The sequence below is a fragment of the Toxotes jaculatrix genome, chromosome 4 (genome assembly GCF_017976425.1).
Source record: "Toxotes jaculatrix isolate fToxJac2 chromosome 4, fToxJac2.pri, whole genome shotgun sequence".
In the NCBI taxonomy this organism is placed as follows: Eukaryota; Metazoa; Chordata; class Actinopteri; family Toxotidae; genus Toxotes; species Toxotes jaculatrix.
The window spans coordinates 1,691,742-1,709,949 of record NC_054397.1 but is presented as its reverse complement, the minus strand read 5'-3'; the positions used below and the strand labels follow the sequence as shown (position 1 = coordinate 1,709,949).

General features: G+C 46.2%; 1 protein-coding gene across 1 annotated transcript; it reads left to right on the top strand.

Moving 5' to 3' along the window:
• The first annotated feature begins 743 nt into the window (after positions 1 to 743).
• Positions 744 to 16,896, top strand: gpr179 (G protein-coupled receptor 179). Its single transcript, XM_041036536.1, has 12 exons — positions 744 to 1,666; positions 2,650 to 2,758; positions 6,842 to 6,938; positions 7,467 to 7,687; positions 8,252 to 8,320; positions 11,452 to 11,561; positions 11,742 to 11,980; positions 12,188 to 12,326; positions 12,431 to 12,533; positions 12,880 to 13,026; positions 13,438 to 15,919; positions 16,172 to 16,896. Exons 1-12 carry the CDS (start codon positions 744 to 746, stop codon positions 16,750 to 16,752), a joined length of 5,220 nt encoding a protein of 1,739 aa, XP_040892470.1. The 3' UTR covers positions 16,753 to 16,896.
• The last annotated feature ends 1,312 nt before the right edge of the window (positions 16,897 to 18,208 follow it).

Here is an 18,208-nt window from a genome sequence, read left to right as displayed (position 1 = left end):
GGTGTGGGGTGGGAACGGGGGGAGTGGTGAGGGAGGGAGGATGGACGAGCATCACAAGCCTCGTCAGACGGGCTGGAAGCTCTCTGGAGCAACAGATAGCAGAGCGGAGAAGAAGAGAGAGGAGGAAATCTGCTCTTCTCTCTTCATCCCTCCATCTCTTCAACACGCTGCTCACCTCCCACCTCCTCCCACCAAACACGGGGATCCCCCAACTTTGAGTCTTTTCCCTCATCCTTCCCGCCTCCCCCTCCTCCTCCTCCTCGCGCATGCTGCGTGTTTTCTTCTTCTTTGCTCTGGAACTTGGCGCGCAGCTTTGCGACTTCAGAACGCGAGCGCGGAGACTGAGCGGCACCGCAGGCTGGAGACACCGCACGGAGACTGCAGAGACGCCACCACCGAGGACACGCAGGTTTAATGTCATTTTCTGGCGAGTGCGTGCGCGAGCGCAGGAAGGCGCGTGCGTGTGCCCGTGCGGCGCACGGATGGAGCTGTGCGCTCCGAGCGTGAGTGAGAGCGCCGCAGACCGAGTGGCCGCGCTCCTCCCGGACACCCGCCGCGGCTCCACCGCCTCCCGGATGTGAAGATGAAGAAATCTGCCAAAGTCCGAACCTCCGCCAACATGTGATGTTTTCATCTCTTCAGGTTCATTACAAAGGGGTCAAGAGCCGAAAAGAGACGGTGCTGTCGGTGTGTGACCCCCCCTCCCCCCCCCTCCTCCTCCTCCTCCTCAGAGTGAAGCCAGGATGGGTCCTGTTTGGATTCTTCTCCTGCTCCCACCCCTCCTCAGAGCCCAGGTGACTCCAGACTTCACATCAGGAGTCATAGTGGAGGCAGACAACAGCACTGACTCTTTAACAAACAGTACAAGAACTCCTGACATCTCCACCCGCCCCTCCACTTCCCTCAGGCCCCCAGAGCCTTCTGGGTTTGCGGCCACACCTTCACAGGTTCCCACAGAGGAGGAGGATGACTGGTGGCCAGCAGAGACCTTCTTGTACACCGGAGACCCTTCCACTCTGGAAGTGGCCCGCTGCTCACGGGCGTACAGCTCCCCGGGGCAGACTGGATCCCTGCCCGTCAGCTTCTATGCCCCCCTCCGGCCGGCTCTGGATGCACTCGCCAGTACTGCCAATTTCCTAAACATGATCTTCCAGGCCAGTGACCTGCGGGAGAGCACGGTGCAGGAGGACATGGAGTGGTACCACGCCCTGGTCCGTGCCCTCCTGGAGGCCGATGTGCTCATCCAGCGGTCCCTGCTCACCTTCGATGCTGACCCAACCGCCCAGGTGCCACAGCTGGTGCTCCGCGCCACCCGCAACCCCACGTCCAAGGTGCAGACCATCATTCTTCAGGACTTATCCAAGGCCTGGGAGAGCCTGCATCCGCCCGCTCCGGCCCCCGACGACAGCTGGTTCAGAAGCTTTAAATTCCCGGAGTCCAGCCAGCCGATAGCAGCCCTGTCCAAGCGGGTGCTCCTCAATGACCTCAGCACCCTGGACACACCCAAGTGGGGACAGGGTGACAGCTACGTGACCAATCGCAGTGGGGTGCGCTGGGGCGGCGCCCCCTTTCTGGACTGCAAGGACGGACGCTTCCTGCCAGGCTGGATGCTCACGCTGTCCACATCGTTCTATGGCCTCAAGCCAGACCTGACGCCTGAGTTCAGGTTAGGCCTCACACACACACACACACACACACACACACACACACACACACACACACACACACACACACACACACACATGCACACGCACACACACACACACACACATATTTTAAAACACAAATACACAGAAAACTCAGCTAAGCTGTCTCATGTTGACAGTGACACTTTACTCAGGTGCGTTGCTGTAATTCGTGGCTCCAGGGAAATTATCACATGACCAACGTGTAGACGTGATCAGTGATTGGTCCTGATTGATCTCAGCATGCTGAACCCCCTGCATGTTTACAATTCATTTTAAAATCTGGCTTGCATGTTAATGTTGAGAAATTTCCCCAGACTCTTTTAATTTAGAGCTATTGTTTAATCTTCAACTGTTCTGAGCAGAGTGAGACATGACAGAACTGTACGCTGTGACTTGTCTGGGGGAAGCTGCCTGAGTCCCTTAGATCAGGTTTGGACCTGATCCATCAGCTGTTATTGCAAGTAGACGATGTGAATGAAACATCTCAGGTTTGTTTCGTGCTCTTCACTGAAGTTGGAGCAATTTCTGGCAATTGGCTTTTCTGCTAATAAAACATATTCAAAACCAGGATATTTCACAAATACCCGGTTGTGAGTCTGAAAATAAGTTTTTTTCTTCCAAAGAATCTGAAAAGAGGCTTTGAAACTTGCAGCAGCAGCATTTGTGTTTCACCTGCCTTTCTAGTGCTGCGTTGGCCTGTGTGACCTTCCCTCCAGCTCTCTGAAGAAACGTTTGATTAACATTTAGGATAAAAAGTGGTTTTGAATCAGCAGAGTCGGATAAAATCTGACATTTGAGAGGGAACCAATTAAAGGCCAAACAGGTTTCTGCAGAGGAAATGTGGAGCTGCAGGAGAAAAAAAAGATTGTTCCAATGAATCCGATGAAATTCGGAGCCTCTTTTTAGTTTGCTGTGACTCACACCCGCCTCTTGTGTGTGTGTGTTTGTCTTTCTGTGTCAGAGGTGTGGTCCGTGTGGACGTCAACATTCAGGACATCGACTTGGACCAGTGTGCAACAGGAGACAGCTGGTTTGCTGATACGCACCAGTGCAACCGCACGACCATGGAGGTAAACACAGCGATAGCCAGGACCAGAGAGAGAGAGAGAGAAACCACCTGCTGTCTGGTTTTTATGAGCTGAACCACAACAGAAAAGTGTTCTTTAATTAACGTTTGAATTTAGTTCCTTTAGCATCAAACTGTCCAGCTACAGGGAAACCAACGCTTAGAAACAAGTCACAAACAGCCGGGTTATATTTCAGCTGTTATTTAAAAAACTATTCAACAGATATCAGTGGAATGTGGTACCAAGTTAGTGGTGCAGCGCCCTCATGTGGCCGTTTATAAACAGCTGCTTTGCATTAGCGATGGGGGATGGTGATGTCGGCCTGTTCCATCACTTTGGTCCACTCTGAAATTTCTCAGCAGCTGCTGGGATGGATCACCATGGAAACTGGTACAGATATTAAAGGTTCTCCAGATGAGGATTCCTTATGATTTTGGTGTTCGCCTGACTTTTCATCTAGCGCCACCAGCAGGTCAAAGCTTTAACTTGATTCATGGTTTCCACGGGATGAATCCTGGTGACTCAGATGTTTAATTATCCACGTGAACCAGAAAACAAGCTATTTATCTGTTTGTTTATTTCTCATACTGTTTTCTTATAACTGGCCGCCACATTTTTGTGGATCTGGCCTGTTTGACAAACCGCCTCGACTCTTGAATGCACTACGCAACTGCAACCAAACTGGTCACCTGCAGGTCGGTTTGGGAATGTGCATCAGCCATAGCCCAGTGTCAGACCCTCTCCCTCTAACCTTTAAGCTGCCTCCTAAAAGGGCACTCTGCCCTACAAACAGCAACAACTACAGCAAACATAAAGAAAATGTTAGCTCACCTGTGAAGCATCAAAGGTGGTGAACTTCTATGGAGACGAAATGGATGTTCTGAAAAGCCAGAGGGAAACTTGTGTCAGGATGTTTGGTGTTCTCCTCGGACAGTGGCTCTATGGAGCATACTGTACTGTACCTTAGATTAATGAGCCATCAGGATTTCCCCCTTTTTCTGTAATACAACATCACTTTTGGCCTGTCAGCCTCGTCAGTGAGCATCTTTGGCTTAACTCTTCCCGCTGCTTGTGGCGGAGTCGGGTTGGATTTTGAGTTAAAAAGGTTGAGAGTTTAAAAGCGGCAGCATGGACGTCGTCTGGTTTCCGACCTGTCATTCAAGCGAGCAGAACAGGTCTGCCAGTAAGCCAGTTCACACCTGTTAAAACCAGTGGACAGTATTAAACATGGGGACACCATCTTCCTTCAATCCTCTGAAACAGAATGAATGAATGGCTTAATAAGACGGATAAAAAATGGATAAATGGTTAAAATAGAAACGTAAATTAATGAATCAATAGTTAGCTTACAGCATTGAATAAACAGTTAAAATAGATAAATATACTCGATAAATATTGAATTAGCTAAACTGAATGGATAAGAAGAACATGACAACACCTTGAAAAAGTTTGCTAAAAGTAACAGATAAATTGAAATAAGCTGGGGTGATAATTCGGGGATACTTCTGTTCATCTGGGGGTAAACCTGAAACCTAAAAAGTTCGGGAACCACCGGTCTAAACTTAAGCCAAACGGTTTAAACTGTCCAACTCACGTTTGAGATTTTTAGTTACATCACACAGAAATGCTCCGACCTCTCAAAACGGTTTAAGCTCTTTCTGTCTGAACTCATTACTCTGTTTTTGCCTTTTTATCCTTTCACCTATTCACACTTCCACTCTTCTGTCTGCTCGCCCGTCCCCTCCTCCACCACCGCCAGTCCTTCTGGCTCAGTCTCCCTTTTCCCTGCCGGCCCGTCTGCCCAGACCCAATCCTCTACCTCTCATCTCAGCCGTCTATTTAAAGATGGCTGTGCTGGGTGGCGGGCTGCGGGATGATCTGATGGATTATGGCGATAATCCAGCCCGTTGACATACTTCCCCTTTATGCGCCGCGCACACAGAGGTCTGAAACACAAGAGAAGAATGGTCCCAAAAATCCCACAATCCACATGGCCCCCTTTGTCCCGTCCCGTCCCTTAGAGGGTCCAAACCCTTTGACTTGGCACAGCAGGTTGTGGCTCATCCTCTGTCCTCTGGGTCTGGGTCGGCTGTCCTGTTTGACCTTCTCCTTCTTCACGTCTTGTTGTGTGGACATGTCTTGCCTTGTCCATTCATGCCATATCTCTTCCTGTCCTGTCTCCTCTTGTCATGTCTCATCATCTTGTCTTCCCTTGCCTCATCTCATATGCATTTGTCCTGTCTTGTCCTCTGATTCCTTGTCTACTTCTCATCTCATGTCATCTCATCTCATCTGGCTTTGTCTTTTTTAATGCCTGTCTTCATCTTGTCCTGTTTTCTATCGTTCCGTCTCATCTGATCTCATCTCATATAGTTTTCCCCTTCATGGTTTTTGGTCTCCTCTCTTAAAGTCCTCACTCATCTCATCTCATCTCATCTCATCTCATCCTGAGTTTTTTTTTTGCCTGGCTTCATCTTTTATTCACTCATCTTTCCTCTTCTGCTTTCGTCTAACTTCTTCTGTGGTTTTGCTTCTCCCTGTTCTGCGTGATCTTGTCTTGGTTTACCTTTCCCTCCCCCTGCGATCCATGATGATGTATTTCATATTTCGTATTGGAGCTTAATTTCTTCAATGCACTGATGTAAACAACAGACTAGCTGCAAAGCATTTGACTTGGCCGCCGTGACGACCCGCGGTTTCAACCTAAACACGACAGATGAGCGAGTCCATTATTTACTACGACTGTCTGCTGAAATGAGATGCAGCCATGAGGAGAATTAAGTTGACCGCTGTGTATAATCCATATCACATTAATGTTCAGCCCGTGCCATTAGGTCCTTGAGCATCTGATAAGGGGGTTGTGAGTTTGTATATACATATGTGAAGCCTGTGTGTGTTCGGTGTGTGTGTGTGTGTGTGTGTGTGTGTACACACATGGGAACAGGATTTCTCTAGAAAAGGATAATGCTCTTAGTAGAGGCATTATGTATCCATTTAGCTTTTAACTTAGATTAACACACAGAGCATCCAAATGTGTGTGTGTGTGTATGTGTGTGTGTGTGTGTGTATCTGCCTTTCTGTCCCGTCTGGCTAAACTGATGCTAGCATCAGCAGGAAATAGAGTGAGAGAGTAATGTGACCCCGTTTTTAACCTTTGTTCGTTCAGCTACCGTTCGCTTCACCGCAGCGACGGGAAAACGTCGCTGCTTCGTGTCCTCATGGGTCAAAATCATCCGAACCTGGGACACGCTCACTGTCGGCCTGGTTTTGGTCTTAATCTGTCCCCTTTTTTTCAGTCATTTATTTAAACACCATTTAATTTTACATTAACACATAGACGGATTATAAAACAAGGGGCCCCCGGGCAGAGACATGTAAAAGGGCCCCCCACTCCTCATACAAAGGAGCCAGACCCCCCCAGACCGAAGGAGACACATCATTTTGAGTCTGTTTGTGATCATTTTCCATCTCCACAAACATTGTTGAGTCTTTGTGGTTATTTCTTATGTCTTTGTAGTTGTTTGATTTACTTTACAAAAAGTTAACAGTCACTTCAAACAGAGCCTCAGGTCCAGGGAACCCCTGAAGCTCTGTGCCTGGTTGGCCTGTTCAGTGATCCATCCATGTGTTCATACCCTGTGACCGTTGGCTATATGTTAATGTGACTGATTTATGTTAATGCAATATATAAACCTACGTAGTGCATGATATCCATTACTAATAATCCACAGGGCGATTAAATACGGTCACACTACATAATCTTAAAACAGTGCCAACATTTTACAATATGAATGAAATTCAACAGAAAATGTTTTAACAGGAAAAACGGTTTAAAAGTTATCAACAGGAATAATGACAGGGACTGTGCACATGTCCTTCAGCAAAACATCAAACTCCTAATGTAAATATGCTGAGGGCAACAATGTGAGGTGCTTTGAGCCAAAGCTTCTGACATATTAAATGAATAATGTTGTTTAAGGGCCACAGATTTTATTCCTGTTACCTGTTTTTGATATTTTGTCCACCCACTGCACTAAAAAAGACAAGACTGAAAAACTGAACATGCTTTCTGTTTCTCCTCTGCAGTGCATACCGATTCCAGGCCGGGGCTTTCGACTGGGTCAGTACTGCTGCCGCTGTAAAGAGGGCTACTACAACCCTGAGATAGTCCCTCAGGACTCAGGTGAGTGGGTCAGTAACCTCTGTACACAGCAGGTAAAGTAACTGAAAGACGCTGTCCTGAGGTCACTGCCTCAGAAGTTTTATGCCAACGTTTACAATCCATTTAACCAAGATTCACAGAAACAACTAAAAAAGATTTTTAGGTTTTTACAAAATGACTGATCAAGAGACTAACAAAACACATGGGTTGTGTTTGGGAGGGACTGTAGGCGTCGTCTTACCTGGCTGCCTAACCAACCAGCAGTACTCACCAGCAACATGATCCCTCACTGGCTTCCCTCATGTGAACACTCGGGAATTGAATCCAAAGTCCTCAAAGTCATGAAAGTTTCCCCTGGCTACCTGTGATTATTTTAAAATCAAGACCAAAAAAAAAAAGTTAGACACATTAAATGGTAACTTTCTTGTTTTCAGAGTGAGGATATTTCTGTGGGGACTGTACGAGGCTTTGGAGGTGTAAGTCACATGTATATGAGGCCTTCACACGGGTTTGTGTAGGTGTAGATGCATGTGTCTGTGTGTGGTGCAGATGGCGGCCCTGTGAACGGGAGTGAGGGCGGCGGTACGTGTTACCCGAACATGCCCATCTGTCTGCCGTGCTGGCCAGGCTGTAAGAGCTGTCAGGACGGTGCCCCCTGCTGGGTCCAGGAGGACTGGCTTCTCAGGGCCGCCGTGTTGGCCGTCCAGGGGGTCTTCATGCTCCTCATCTTCGTCAGCATGCTGGTGGCCTACAGGCATCGGCGAAACCGGGTGAGTCAGGTCTTTTGGCTCAGCAGGGCCACCGTATGGACAGAGTTTAGATGGAAGGACGACAGTGGAGCCGTTCCAGGTTTTGAGCCGTGATGCATTATGTTAAAATTCTGCTGTTTACTTAGCAGAAATGTCCTTTGGATCACAGGAGACTGTTAAAGTCTTCTGATTTTCAGTCAGTCTTTTTCTATCAAAAACATTTGTACCAATCACAGACGTCACTGAGCTGCAGCTCTGAACAGGAGACTACGACCACCTGACGTGTATTAAAGACACACAGCAAGTTTCCATCACGTATGTTGTCTCCAAACGATGGAACATAGACAGAACAGACTTGATTTAACATTAAAACCTCAGTGTCGTGTCTCAGTGAGAAAATGTGTCGACACCTGTCAGCCGGTGGAACAGAGGCTCACCTGGCAGGGTCGGGCTTGTGTGTCAACACATCAATCTAAAACTGCATCATATGGCCTAGACAGTGGTCAGCCAGCACCACATCTTGTCATAACTGTTGTTTTCCTCCTCCTCCTCCTGCTCCCCCCCCTCCTCCTCCTCCTCCCACAGAGGATCCGGGCGTCCGGCCTCCTGCTGCTGGAGACGATCCTGTTCGGCTCTCTGCTCCTCTACTTCCCAGTGAGTGCTTGACCGAGGCGGCCGGCTGAGAGCGTAGCAGATTAGAGCTCTTTACAGATCACTGCACAGCACAGCGCCACGGATTATATCATAATGGACGATTTGTGGGAGGGTGAATGGGGGTGAGGGCGTGTGTGTGTGTGTGTGAGGGGAAATGGGGCGGGTGGGTAGTCGACAGTTTTCATAACGTCTCTCTGCTCCGGTGATAGATTATCAATCAATCTTAAGAGTCATTTTTACCAATTACAGAGGCGTTAGCGTAAGTCGGCCGTGACTTTTTGTCCATCCATCTGAGAGACGTCAGTCGATGTGAGCTCGTTCATGCTGACGCCGAGTGATTCAGTGTGTGTGAACTGCAAGTTATTGATCAGTGATTTGGTTTAGTGTGATGTGTGAACATGTTAACGGGCTGCTCTCGTGGCAGCTCTGCTCCTCTGAGCTGCACATCGGTGCCATAAACCTCAAAATATAACAACGATCAGCGAATGTTTGAATATTGAGTGACCAGTGGCAGAAATTCTCTGTCCTGCATTTTAAACTTTAGAAGCAAGAACACAGTTTGAGTACCAAACATAGGTCTTATAATTATTGATACATGAATGTGTAGCTTGTGAATTTCCCCATCAGTGATCAATATTCTTATCTTTTGGTAATACATGATAATCATTGATTATCATCATTGATTTGATGTTATTGACCTCAATCTGCAAAGTAGGTGGTGACTAAAGTCAAATAAATGTCAACACTGTATGTTAAAAAAACAACAACAACTGAGAACAACGTTGGTGAAAACACCACAGGATTTCTGTCGAGGCCTGGATTTGATTTTCCCTCTCGCTGCCATCTTGGCAGGTACAGGAGACAAATCATTTGCCTGAATTAGGATTTTTTTGGATTATGATTAGGAAGGAAGTCCGGGTTCAGCTGGTGTGGGATGAGTGTGATAGGCCGAGACACCTGTCACTCAAAGCAAAGCAGGGATGCACGTATCTAATCTGTGGGTACTGGCCCTGATACAGACCTCGGTGATTCCATATCGTAAAGTACCATTTGTTTGTCAGTGTCATGAGAAAGTTAACTGTTTCACCTGTGTTCATTCAGTCATAGCAGGCTGTCAGTTCAGTTGTTAGCTGTTACTTTGAATGGAAATCCAGCATGAGCAACGGTCCGTTTGGGTGGATGCTGTTTTTGGTGCTGTGTTTGGTTTTAAATCCAAAGGTGAACTGCGGCCCACATACCTGACTGTAGTCCCAGATGAAAGGTCAGAGGTCACTCTCTCATCTCAGCGAGGGGTCAGATGCGGCGGGGTTTCCGTTTGATCTACAAACGGTCGCCTGCTGGAGGGCTCGTTGTCTGGTGTGCACAGGGAGGATGGTCGCAGTGATGAAAAGCCTGTTCAGAGCAGCGTTTTTATTATTACAGTTAATGAACATTGACTGCAGAAGAATCTCTGAAGCAACATTTCAAGTTGTAACCAAAATGTCCCACAGAGTTTGGAAATATTTTCCTTTTACTTCCGTTTAAAATCAAAAGAGAAAATCAGACGGTGAATATAAAACATCTCCCTGTGGAAGGTTTTTCTCTAATGTGTAAAATATTGGCAATTCAACCAGGAGGATTAGCAGCCATTGAACTGAAAAATGGATTTTAAAAATCCATGATTTTGGCAGCCAGTGTGAGAATTTAAACCACTCTTCTTCTGTGGTGTCCTTATTTTCCAGCCTGCTGCTGTTTCCCTGCAGATGTAATGAACCACTTATCTTGTGGAAAAGAGCTGCAGACTTGATGGATTACCGTCCAGAATCCTTTTTAATGATTTATTAACATTTATATTTGCAGGTCACTGTCAAACCTTTGCTGCTCTTTTCCAGAGGGTGATGGCAGGAACTTAATTTTTCAATCAGTTTACCAGCTTATGGTGTTAATTAAATCAGGCAGCTCCTCAGCCAGAGAAAACGTCTTGGTCAGGTATTGGACTCTCCTGGACAGACTACATCTTTGTGAGACTGCACCTGTTGCATTGTGGTCCATAATAAGGCAAACCAATATTTTCCCACTGTGCATTTCTTGCCAAACCAGTGCTCACAAACTGCAAACTTTCATAATGTCCTCAGAACAGAACAGTTGTGCAGAAATCGTCAGACAGAGTCCTCACTCATGACAAAACCACACGTTTTAAGTGCTGCTGTGGCTTGAAAGCTGGATTTGAAATTTATTTTGTCCAGGCGGGAGAGGCTGTCTGAGTCCAAACCTCCTGACACAACAGATGAACAGGCTACAGACAGATTACTACAGGACGCTGCACAGAGAAGAGGAAACGGCCTAGAAAACTCATGTTGCTCACAGTAATATAAAGAAAGGACAGGAGGATCAGAAGAGTGGGGTGTGACAACAAAACAACAACAATAATAATAATAATCAGTAGTCAGTAACTCCGTCTGTACCAGAGACCCCAGTCTGCCTCTGAGTGAGGCCTGCTGGTTCCTGCTGATTAAAGCTGCCTCTGCCTCCCTCTGGATGTTCACTGTACGTTGTCTCTGATTCTATATGTGTCCACTCTGAGTCGTTTATCCTGTACGAGTGGTTGGAACACAATGATGTAAATTTGCGTTCACATTTTAGGCTTTAGCTGATGCTCTTATCCAGGGTGACTGACACTGACTGTCACAGCAGAATGAGCTTTAATTCCTGGATTACAGTCATCCGCTCCACTGCTACATACTGAACAGAGACGGAGGTACAACCTGTTGTCCAGTGTGACTGGATGAAAGTATTAACAGTGTAAAAATCTGACAACACTGTGATGTTTACACAGGCAGTTTTTTATCTGTTCAGTTTTCTACTTGAAGTCTGTAGCAGTTGGTGGCACTTGTACAGCTCCATTAACACCAGTACCATAGTAGTAAACAGTAACCGTAGTGCTTGTAAGTAGTGGTGGTAGCACAAGCAGGAACAGTGGAACTGGTGAGGCATTAGTAACAGTAATAATTATTGTTCGAAACACAGTGAAGTGTGTGTGAAAATACCACATTTCATATTTGATGATGAGTCAAGATACACACCGACAGAAACAGTCGTCCACACCATCACTGTAGTTTGACTTGGACTGAAGTGTCTGTCTCTTACTGCAGGTTTTCATCCTGTACTTCAAGCCGAGCACCTTCAGGTGTATCCTGCTCCGCTGGGTCCGAATGCTCGGCTTCTCCATCGTCTACGGCACAGTCACTCTGAAAATGTACAGGTAGGTCGATGTTTCAGTGCCACTGCACAAGCTGAACATTAAAAACTTCATTTAGCTCATGAGGGTAGAATTTGCACAGGTGTACCTAATAAAGTGGTACCAGAGTCTCTATTTAAAGGTCTTTTTGAAAACTCTACATCATCTACAGTCAAACACTGATATGTTCTTGCCTCTGCGCAGGGTGCTGAAGGTGTTCCTCTCACGCACGGCCCAGAGGGTTCCCTACATGTCCAGCCTCCACCTGCTGAGGATCCTGGCAGTGATGCTGATGACGGTCAGCTGGTTCCTGTGCGCGTGGACCGTGGGCGTCCTCCAGAACCGCGACAGGAACATCCCGGTGTTTATCACGACCAACACGACAGACGGACAGGGGTTCAACCTGTGTTACCTGGACCGCTGGGACTACATGATGGCTGTGGGTGAGTGGCGGCGGTGACGGGAGGAGCTTCTTGAACCAGCTGAAAAGTTATGATGAGTAATAGTAATAGTAAAGATGTACTCACCAAATTAGTGGCTGTGATCAGGGAAATCTGACGGGCTGTAAACAAGCCAACAGTTGCATGAAACGAGAATATACCAAACTGACATCACCTCTATTTTTCCCGCCCTTCCTTTCTCCGCCACAGCTGAGCTCCTCTTCCTGTGCTGGGGAAGCTCCCTGTGGACCGCCGTCAGGCCGGTCCCCTCAGCCTTCCATGAACCTCGTTACATGGGCATCGCAATCCACAACGAGCTGCTCCTCTCCTCCATGTTCCACCTGTTCCGGTAAAATAAAAAGCAGCATAACCAACGTGCCTTGAGCTCTAAAGTGCAGGAAAAGCTGACCCCAGACAGATGAGGAATGATTTCGTGTTCTCTGCTTCCCTCAGGTTCACCTTTCCCTCTCTCCATCCTGACTGGATGTTGCTGCTATCCTTCACCCACACCCATGTCACCATCACTGTGACACTCGCCCTGCTCTTCATTCCCAAGGTACTCAGCTGTTTAATGGGACATGCTCAACATGTTCTTACCTCAACACAACTTTATTTAAATGTCATTTACGTGTTTACATGGACACCAGTGCCCTGGGTATGAGGTTTATCCCGGTTTTGATCATTCGGGATATGATGTTCACATGGAACAGAGAAATCCAGTATTCCACTTACTCAAGTCTGCTGGCCATTTTCTGCAGGGAAACAACAACCAGCAATTTTGAAATGGTTAATCTGACATTTGTGTAATCATTTGACCTGACTGTCGATTGTCTACAATCAACTTGAATATCAGAAATGTTTACAGGTGAAAGGTTTACATGTGATTTGTGTATGTTCCTCAGTTTCTTTATGTGTCTAAGCCTGGGAGAGAGGAGATTGCAGCAGAGGTGTATGAAGATGAAGTGGACCTGCGGCGGTCCGGCTCGTACCTCAACAGCAGTTTTCACTCTGCGTGGAGTGAACACAGTGTGGACCCGGATGACTTTCGGGTAAACTCTCTTGTCCCCTCAGAACGATGTTATCACTTTGCTTTGGGACATAATTTACAAAAGATGGAAGAAATTCCAAAGGTCTCACTTAAATAACAACAATAAATGTCCCTTAATTTCAGTTATGACCACGTGTAGACTCACTTAAACAAATCTTAAATGTTTTATAATTAAATCATAAATGAACAGGAAATACAGTCAGCAGTGGAATGGACTTATGTATGACCTTTCTCCACCCTTTATCCTTCTCTGTCCCTCAACTGTGTTCTTCTTACATGAAAACATTTTCTGGTGTTCTACCTTTCCTCTGACTTGTTACTGTCCTTGTCTTTTCCTCTCCTCAATTATTTCAACCATCTCCTCAATCCCTCCACCGATCCGCCCCCCACCCCCCTTCTTCACATGCACCAGGATGAACTGAAGAAGTTATATGCCCAGTTAGAAGTCCACAAGACGAAGAAGATGACCGCTAACAACCCCCATCTGTCAAAGAAGCGAAGTTCCCGATGTGCACTGGGGAGGTCCATTATTAAACGCATTGCTGAGATCCCAGAATCCATGAGCCGACAGTGCAGCCGTGAGGACAAAGATGGATCTTTCCGCAGCAGAAGCGTGGCTCTGTCTGACTCTTTTAGGAGGACTCCAGACACCGTCAGTATCAGTTACAGAAGTTCAATGAAATCACCGTCACCATCCATGCGCAAGTCCCAAAGTGATTATCACTATGTCAGGGAAAGAGACTCTTCCTTGCGTGACTCCACGCTAAAGGCAAACTCTGTGAAGAGATCCTCCCAGCGATCTGAGACGGACTCCTTGGATATTCCACCAGGGGTCTGCAAGTCAGCCAGTGCCCAGAATCTGACAATTGATACCAATCTTCTGCATCCTGATCACACCAGACTTCATAAGTCCTGGAGTCTAACTTCCACTACCACCCATTCTATGGAGAATATACCTAAGGTTAACAGAGCCAGCACAGTGCTGACAAGGTCCAGGCAGAGCATTTCCATTAGTGACCAGACCAGGAGCGCTCTCCAGTCAGAGTCATTTGACAAGGCTGAGGTCTGTCCTTGGGAGGTGGAGCAAGAACCATCAGGTGACAAGAACCAGAAGCATGTCACCTATGCAAAGTCTGAGGATGATGAGGTAAAAAGGCCACCATCTCCACTGGCGCTCGTCTGTCCCTGGGACCATTTACCACCTGTAGAAAAGACTCCTTCTGAGGACAAAGGACTCCAAGGTGAAACTGAGTCGCCCAAACCACAAGCTCCTGTGTCTGCAAGTGCACCAGGCTCTCCGAGACCAAAGGTCACAAAAGATCAGCGTGTCTTCTCTTTCCGCACCACCACTACTAAGTGGCTCTCTGTGAAATCAATTATGGGATCCATGGATGCAGGAAGCAGATCCAGCAAGGATGGAAATTTAAATAGAGAGGACTCTGTCTCACAAAAAAGTCAGGAAAGTGCTTCCACAACACCAAGATCGGGAACATCCAGTAGACGCCCAAGCATGGAAAAGAGGTCACTACAGAAAAGAAGTATGACAACAGTAGATGGGAAACCCTGTCTTGTGAAGCAGAATGCAATCAGACTGTCCTCTGGGGACTCATCAGACAGAAGCCCAAGAAGGCTTGTGATCGTAAAGTCTGCCGTCTACCCTTGGGACGTGGATGATATGCAAAAAGATGGCACCTATGAGAATGTGTTTTTATCGAGACAGAACAGCAAACGTAGTAGTATAAGTTCGTGGGAAACTGCTAGCAGCTCTAGAACTCCTTCAACTCACAGAAGAGGCAGTAATCGAATTACACCAGTGCGTAATGTTTCTCATGTGGATGTGTGTCCATGGGACGGAGCTGGTACTTTGCCGCATGGAGAGGGACCAAAGAAGCAGCAGAGCATTAAAGCAGATGTTTGCCCTTGGGAATCTCAGGTATCTGAACGATCCAATTTATGTCCATGGGAATCTCAAGAGCACGGGAACGTGAGAAGACAAGGAAGTGGTCATGGTGAAGTATGTCCTTGGGAATCTCAAGATATTCCCGTTATGTCTCATGCCGCTCTGTCCAAAGATTCACAGACACAGCAGTCTTTGAAACATGCAGCAGACATATGTCCCTGGGAGACTGCAGAAGCCCCCCAGCCCTCAGTAAGACAAGATAATGAGTATGCCAATGTTTGTCCTTGGGATGTTCAGGACAAGGCTGAAGTTGTATATGAAAACCTGAATCCTATGGAGGCCAAGGGAACACTGGCAGTGCCCCTTCGACAAGAAGTTATGAAACCTGCCATCTATCCTGGTGCATCAAATGAAATGTTAAGTAATGAGCAACAATATACTTCAAAATCAGCTGCCCTTAACTGGGGTAAACAAGTGAACAAGACAGCAGATTGTCCATGGGATTTCCCTGATCCTCCTAAAATCATGGAAAATATTTGTCCATGGGAAGAGGGAAGCACAGCGCCAACCCATACAGATCCAACTTCACAAATGACCATCAAGGTAGATGTTTGCCCCTGGGAAACTGGAAATCAAGACAAACCAAAAGACTCACAAGAAAATGTCTCACCTTTGAAAGCTGCATTGGTACCGACCGAATGGAACAACAGCACAAAAGAAAATGTGTGCCCCTGGGAAACTGAGCCCCCACAAAAGACTGCATCTACCAAGACAGTGTCACAAGGACTGGAAAGACCAGCAGATGTATGTCCATGGGAAACTGGGGGACCAGAATCAGGAAAGACAGAGACCCCCAAAATATCTGACAGTCGCGTAACGCAAGACACAGCGCGGCCAAATGTTTGTCCATGGGAGACAGAGGAAGAAGGAGTAGTCAAAACAGAAGTATCAAAAGCATCTGAGAAACTACAAAGACGAGACAATTCTCGTGAAGGTATCTGTCCATGGGAAACAGAAGAACCAAAAGTTCTGAAAAAGCAAGACAGCGCTCGGGCAAATGTTTGTCCATGGGAAACAGAAGAACCAAAAGTTCTGAAAAAACAAGACAGCCCACGGGCAGATGTTTGTCCTTGGGAAACAGATGAACCAAAAGTTCTGAAAAAGCAAGATAGCACTCGGACAGATGTTTGTCCTTGGGAAACAGATGAACCAAAAGTTCTGAAAAAGCAAGATAGCGCTCGGACAGATGTTTGTCCTTGGGAAACAGAAGAACCAAAAGTTTTGAAAAAGCAAGATAGCGCTCGGACAGATGTTTGTCCTTGGGAAACAGAAGAACCAAAAGTTCTGAAAAAGCAAGATAGCGCTCGGGGAGATGTTTGTCCTTGGGAAACAGAAGAACCAAAAGTTCTGAAAAAGCAAGATAGCGCTCGGGCAGATGTTTGTCCATGGGAGACCGAAGAACCAGGAACTGTCATAAAGCAAGACAGTGCTGGAGCAGACGTTTGTTTGATGGATCCACAAACGTCAAACGAAAGCAAAGTTGATATTCTCCACAGTGAGAAAGATGAAGTTGTGGAGAACCAGGGGCCACTGAGTGTGGAGGAGACTCCAGCTGACATCAGCACAGAGCTGATAGATGAGTCGAAAGCAAACTTAGCCCGACGTGATGCTTTGTGTCCCTGGGAGATGATGAGGAGCAGATCTGGTTCATTTGCAGACAATGCCTCTGACGTTTTTACGTGGGAGCCTGAGAATATTCCAGAGGAAGATGAAGAGGATGATGCAGAATGTGCCGCTGAGGCTCTTGTATTCCCACCTGACCTGTGACCTAAATCTAGCCAGCATTTATTTTCACTTCTGACCACTCCCATTAAATCAAGGGGAATGTGCACTCTATAAAACCATTGCGGCGGTACCCTGTTGTCAGGGGTAACTTTGTTTTTTTTAAACTTCCCCCACTCCACAGGGAGGTCAGAGTGCTGGGTCAGCTCAGGAACAGCTCCCCACCAGCAGCTGGCAAAGCTGAAAGCCCCTTCTCATGAACAAGTACTTAAGCTAATGAAACATAAAACAGGGCTGTGTTATTTCAGGTTGGACTACGCAATGACACTGTCCAACTAAGACGCCTGTAGTAGAGACTTTAGAAGCTGGACACTTTTGCACGGAGTTGTGCCAACCTGACATAAAAAGCTTTTTATTGAAACACATATTGCAGACTCGTTACATCCCTCACTGGTCCATCAATGACTTACGAACAGACATTTTTGGATGACGGAAGGGCATCTGAGGCATTTATATGAAGTCCCTTTTCTTCCTGCTTCTACCCCCCATTATCAATTAAAATATTTTTGTGTCTTTGCATGTTTTCAGGTGACAATTCACATTTGCCATGTACGTACAGTGTGTTGGACACATGTGGTGAATACACCACAGAATATGAACTCAACAACTCTATAGTGCTCGCAAATGCATAACATAGCACAGGACCAATGAGACAGAAGTCAAATCTTAACCAGCATACACACGATAAATTCAGTCTTAAGTTTGTTCTTTTGTGCAAAATATATTTTTAAAGTAGAAGACAGTGTTAAGTGTGAAGCAGTGCCGCCAGGACTACAATGGATGTCAAATTTCATTTCAATCAAGTACTAATGATCAATGAACTATGCATACTTGTTTGCTCAAATGAATGGTTAGTATTGCTCTCTCATTTTTGATTCAGTGATAATAAAGAGAAATTTAACATTTAACCACTTAAAAAATAAAATGCCAAAAACTGTATAAATCACCATAAACTCAGACTTATACCCCAAAAACTCTATGTGTTACAGCACAGCGAATACTGCATATTTCTATATATGAAATCTGTAGAAAATCATGTTCACTGAGTTTTATGTGGATGCAGTTAAGTGGAGACCAGGTTCACGGCGATGGGACAGTGAGATTAAGATCAGAAACAGGCTGTAGACATTACATGCTTTTTAAATGTTAATGGTTATTGCAATGAACATTAAATTGATGGATATTATAACCTCCAACTATGCTCAGTCCAGATGTTGCAAATAATGCTAGTTACGGAGGTCAGGCCTCAGCTTTAAAGAAAACGTAGGGCTGCTCCTTGTTAGTTGATTAGTGGAATAACTGCTAGATGAGATGTTTGTTGACTACAGACGTTTTCATCACATTTCTTTTAGCCAGTATCGATACTGGTCATTGTAGTCGCTGCTAGAAATATATATTCTTTGGTCTTTGAAAGAAAGTAGCTCATCAGAGATCCTTTTGC